The sequence below is a fragment of the Octodon degus genome, unplaced genomic scaffold, assembly GCF_000260255.1.
Source record: "Octodon degus isolate 3935 unplaced genomic scaffold, OctDeg1.0 scaffold00072, whole genome shotgun sequence".
NCBI classification, from domain to species: Eukaryota; Metazoa; Chordata; class Mammalia; order Rodentia; family Octodontidae; genus Octodon; species Octodon degus.
The window spans coordinates 8157703-8163556 of record NW_004524648.1 but is presented as its reverse complement, the minus strand read 5'-3'; the positions used below and the strand labels follow the sequence as shown (position 1 = coordinate 8163556).

The 5854-nt window shown below is 40.9% G+C and overlaps 1 protein-coding gene across 1 annotated transcript in view; it reads left to right on the top strand.

The window, feature by feature from the left end:
• The window catches only part of Crlf3 (cytokine receptor like factor 3), a 51999-nt gene that overhangs the window by 22938 nt on the left and 23207 nt on the right, over positions 1-5854 (top strand). The window contains exons 2-4 of the mRNA XM_023719851.1: positions 3200-3287; positions 4443-4620; positions 5444-5666. Of these exons, the coding sequence (XP_023575619.1) occupies positions 3200-3287; positions 4443-4620; positions 5444-5666 (489 nt within the window). The remainder of the gene's footprint in view (positions 1-3199; positions 3288-4442; positions 4621-5443; positions 5667-5854) is intronic.

Here is a 5854-nt window from a genome sequence, read left to right as displayed (position 1 = left end):
TAAAAAATAAATAAAACAAAATGGGCAGATGAGATGGCTCAGGGGACTAAAGTGCTTTCTTAGGCAAACTTAGGCAAGCTCAGGGACAGTGGATTGGCCTGGCACCACATGCCTCGCTAGCCCTGCCCCTAGGACAGGCTCAGTCAGCTAGAGTCCTGGTGTGGTGGCCCACTCCTGTAATCCCAGCCAGGAGGATCACCATGAGTTGGAGCTGCATAGGTGAGACCCTGCAACAACCAAATAAATTTAAAAAAAAAAAGTTTAAAACAAAACAGAGCAAAACAAAACTAACAACAAAGAAACCAAAAAAAGAATTAAGTTTTGAAGGCAAAAGATATGATTAGAAAGCTGTAGAAGTAAGCCAGGTGGGAAATGGTAAAGACAGTGGCAAGCAAAAATGAGACAGGGATGGTTTTACAGGATTTTTTATTTTATTTTTTAATGGTATTTTGTTTGTTGTTTTGTGAGACAAACTCGCCCTATGTCATTCAGGCTGGCCTTGAACTCCTTTTGCTTCAGCCTTGCAAGTTCTGGGGTTATAGCCAGGCAGTACCACACCCGACCTGAGCTTTTTTAGGGGGTTGATCATTGATTTTTGACTACTGGAAATTTTGGATAACTAGGTGAATAATGAAGTAGGTACTTAGTCATGTGGTTTTGGGTTGGATTTGAGGTGCCTGACATGGAAATGTGCATAGGTTGGGGGAGATAACTCAGTAGAAAAAATGCCTGCCTGGCAAGCACAGGGTCCTAAGTTCAATCCCCAGTTCCACAAAAAAAAAAAAAAAAAGCAAAACATGGAAATTGTGGGTATGATACTTAGGCGAGAGGTCATACTTGGAGACCCCAGTATAGTACACTATGGCACATACATCAAATCTGAATCAGGGTGCCAGGGAGATGGCTCAGTAGAATAAATGCTTGCCTGGCAAGCACAAGAGTCTGAGTTCAATCCCCGGTTCTGGAGGAAAAAAAAAAAAAATCTGAATCAGTGGAAATAAGTAAAATCATTAATAGATAATATATAACATTTGAAGTAAGTAGCTTAAGATAGAATACTAATTGTTGTCATTATTTAAAAGGCAGTTGTGGGGCCAGCGAGATAACTTAGCAGACCAAAGCATCTGCTTAGGCAATCTTGAGCAAGCGCAAGAACAGCGGTTCCACCAGCTCCACCCCCAGGCTGGGCTAAGCCAGCCAGAGACCAGGTATTGTGGCGTACGCCTGTAATCCCAGTACTGGGGAGGCTGAAAGCGGGAGGATCGCCATAGTTTCTCGTAGTGAGACCCTGCAACAACCAAATACATGAGAAAAAAAGGCAGTTGAGGGAAAAAAGAGCCAGGGACAGGGATTGAATTCCATTCTTCTGTGGAATGCTTAGGATGAACGTGCTATGGCTCACACATCTGCCACTTGGGCTGGAACTTACTCCTCTTTAGGTTCCATTTAGAATATGGTGCTACTGTTAATCTACTTCTAATTAAAGTTTCTTTTTTGCTTCCTCCACTGACCACAACAGCCTCTTTGAGGAAAGTGTTTGGCAGGACACACAATGTCTTTCCCTGGAGGCTTGCATTTGAAAACAAACCCAGAAGCAGGTCATCACAGGCCAGGAGTGCACACCCATTACCCTCAGGACTGAAAAAGAAATGTTTTCCTTCTAGAAAATAAGTCCTTTGAGGCACATCCATGTTTGTTACAGCATTTGATGATTAAGTTTTTTAGACTTCAGAAATTTTTAAAATCTCAAACTCTTCTTCCTTCCTCCCAAGAGATAAAAACCTATTTATGGAGTTTTGAGGATTTTGAGGCAGTATGTAGTATGTTCCTGTTTTTCTGTGGGTGAAGAGTCATATGATCTTAAAACTTGAGTAACTCCAGGGTGCATTCCGAAGGCAGTATCCTCAAGCAAGTGCTGTGGAGGATGTAGAAGTTGGTCACTTGTACACCATGTAGCATTCACTTTTTTTTTTTTTTTAATTTATTTAGTGTGTGTGTGTGTGTGTGTGTGTGTGGCCAGCTCAGCCCACCAGGGGGCGGGGCTGGCTGGCATGTGGTGCTGGGGATTGAACCGCGGTCGCTGTGCTTTTGCTTAGCTTAGCTTGTTCTAAGTAGGTGCTTTAGACCACTGAGCCATCTCACCAGCCCCTAGCATTCACTTTTTATTCTTTATGTAATTTCTGATCTAATGAATGATATTCTTTCAGGAAAATCTTGACAGTATCATTGGCTTTTTTTTTTTAATTTGAGTTTTGTTTTTGTTTTTTGTATTGGTAATTGAACCTAGGTCCTTTGCATTGAGTTACATCCTCATTCCTTAGTCTTTCTTTTTTTTCTTTTTTACAAAGCTAGGGTCTTTGTAAATTGTCCAGGCAGCCTCAGCCTCCCAGAGTGCTAGGATCCTTAAGTGTGTTCCACCACACCTGGGATCATTTAGCTTTTTAAGACCAGATGCCTTCCTGGGCATGGTGACATGTGTGCATACAGCTGTTCAGGAGGCAGAAGCTGGAAGATAGTTTGTTCAAGGCTAGCCTGGCCAATTTATTGAGACCCTGTCTCCCAGTAAGGACTTGGTGAAACCCTATCTCAAAAATGAAAAGTAGTCCTGGCACATGTAATCCCAGGACTAGGGAGGCTGAGGCAGGAGAATAGGAGGATCACCTTGAATTTGAGACCAGCCTCAGATACATAGTGAGTTTAAAGCTAGTCTGAACCACATGGTGAAACCCTGTCTAAAAAAGGGGGGCGGGGGCTGGATTGGGGATGTAGTTGTGTGAAGACCTTGGCTTTTAGTCTTCAGTACTACAAAACAAAGTTTTCTGTAATAAAATGAGGTAGCCACCTTGGCAAGTGCAAGGTCCTGAATTCGATTCCCTGTACAAAAAAGAAGGAAGAAAGGTAAAATAAAAAGGGCTGGGGATATAGTCAGAGTGAAGGCTGTGGTTGTCTCCAGTACCAAAACCCAAAAAGGACCCCATATCACATTGTTCCTGTCAGGTTAACATTCTGTTCCTGTTGGATTTGATGATTTTGTGGGCAGGATCATGCAAATTCTCCTTTTATCTTAGGAGTTTGACTGTGGTATCATGTATGTACTATTTGCAAGGAAATTGGAGGCCCACTAGGACACAAGTCATGTTGCTTACTTGTCTGATGTGTCCCTTTTTCACTGAAAAACTTCTCTTTATTTTTGCTGTAGGTGAGATTGCCATTCTTGGTGGTGTAGAGGAACAGAATGAGAAGCTGTGGAGCTTTACCAAAAAGGCTTCACACATTCAATTGGACAGGTAAAAGAGTTTACGTCTTTTGGGCTTAGCCATTTAAACTATATCTTCTTGGGCTGGGGAGATGGCTCAGTGGAATAAGTGCTTCCCTGGCAAGTGCAAGGCCTAAGTTCAATCCCTAGTTCTGCCAAAAGTAAATAAATAAACAAACAAACAAACAAACAAACTATATCTTTTCTGTTCCTGTCAAAGATTCTGAGTAAAATAGGTAGAAAATATATTTTTCAAAGTTTGACTATTCCTTATCACTAACTGCTAGCATAAAATAGGATTATATTGTTTAACATAGTATTACTGAAGATCTTTTTCAGTTCCAATATATGACAGTTGTTAAATATTTTAAAATTCTGGGGCTCTGTTCCAACAGCACATATGCCAAAATTGGAATGAAGAGTCCAGTGTAGTAGTGCATGCCTATAATCCCAGTACTTGGGAGGCTGAGGCAGGAGGATCAATGTGAGTTTGAGGCCAGCTTGGGTTAGAAGACCCTGTCTCAAAAAAATAAAAATAAGAAATAAAATAAAATATATATATAATAAAATTTGAATGACACAGAAATTAGCATGGCCAAGCTGAGAATGGTGGCTCTCTAATCCTAGCACTTGGGAGGCTGAGGCAGGATTATTGAGAGTTTCAGACCAGTCTGGGCTATAAAATCAGCTCAAGGCCAGTCTGAACTGCATAGTGAGATCCTGCCTCAAAAAGACCAAGAAAGCAAGCAAGTAGGCAAACAAATTAACATGGCCTTTATAAAGTAAAAGAGAAATACATGAATATATCATTGAAACTGAATCATATTTCAATAAACCAGATCTTTTGGTATAAAACTAACAGTTGTTTCTTTTCGTTCTTTTTTTTTTTTTTTTCCCGGAACCAGGGATTGAACTCAGGCCCTTGCGCTTGCCAGGGAAGCGCTTATTCCACTGAACCATCTCCCCAGCCCCTGAACTAACAGTTGTAATTCTTCCAGTTTTCTGTTCTGCTGTGAAGAGAATCTTCATGTTACATAAACCTCTCACTAGAAAAAGTTCCCACAGCTGTGAAAATTACTTACTAAAGACTTTAGGATCCTTCCAGCATGTTAAGTGATCTGAACTATTCCTTGTGTTTTTTAACTCCTTAATGAAGTCTCCTAAACACTGGGCTTTGTTTCTTTAGCTTACCGGAAGTGCCTTTGCTGGTTGATGTGCCTTGCTTATCTGCTCAGTTGGATGATTCCATTCTTAACATAGTGAAAGACCACATTTTTAAACATGGGACAGTGGCGTCCCGTCCACCAGTACAGATAGAAGAGCTGATAGAGAAGCCTGGGGGCATCATCGTCCGATGGTGTAAGGTATGTAGTATAGAACTGCAGGAGTGGAGTGGCTGGGACAGTGGATTTGAGGTTTTGAATGCTTTCTTATCTTTCCAAGCAAAAGTCCCTTTTGCTTTACAGTACAAATAAAGTTATGCAGAACGTGAACTGAAGTTGTTCTTCCAGTTTGAAACAGACATGTATTTATGTATGTATGTATGTACTGAGGGTTAAACCCAGGGTCTTCACATTGAACTGTGTATTTCCAGCCCTTTTTTCTTTTGAGACAGACCCTTGCTTTATTGCCCAGGCTGGGATTGAACTTGTGATCCTCCTGCTGTCTCCCACTGTAATGGGTACTCTCACACCTAACTGAAATAAATAGGGTTTTTTTTTATTTTTTTTTATTTTATGTTTTTGTTTTTGTTTTTCCAGGGGCAGGGGTAGGGAGAATAGGGTTTCACTGTGCAAGTTAGGCTGGCCTTGAATTTATATTGTAGCCCAGGCTGGCCTTGAACTTGTAGGAATCCTCCTGCCTCAGCCTGTAGTGCTGGGATTTCAGGTGTATACCAGCACACCTGGCAGATACTGAGTCTTAAATTTCTTATGTTTTATTTAGCTTTATTGTTGAGAAAAGTATGCCATTTCTTCAAAGGAAATAGATTTTTTTTTTTAATTTCAAGACTGGAAAATATTGAGTTCATGGTCCAATAAAAGAAAGGAAATAGTCAGAACCACTCATTTTAGTAAAGCCTTCCCTAGAATGGGCCCTGTTCAGCACATGAGTCTGTGTGGTTGGTATAGAGTGTTATCCCCCATTATTTTGGTATTTTAGCATAACATAAAGCCCTTTTTTCTTTAGGTGGATGACGACTTTACAGCCCAGGATTACAGGCTTCAGTTCCGTAAATGTACTTCAAATCATTTTGAAGATGTATATGTAGGCTCTGAAACTGAATTTATAGTACTGCACATAGACCCTAATGTTGATTATCAGTTCAGAGTCTGTGCCCGAGGAGATGGCCGGCAGGAGTGGAGTCCTTGGAGTGTCCCCCAGATAGGTCATTCCACATTGGTGCCTCATGGTATGCCATTACCCTCTCTCTCCTGAAGCCTAACTATGTATATTGGAATTTGCTTATATTCTGTACAAATGGACATGCACTACTAGCCTTTTTCATAAGGATGAATCATGAATTGCTGATAATATGAAACGTGTGTGTGTGTGTGTGTGTGTGTGTGTATGTGTGTGACTGAGAATTGAACCTAAGGC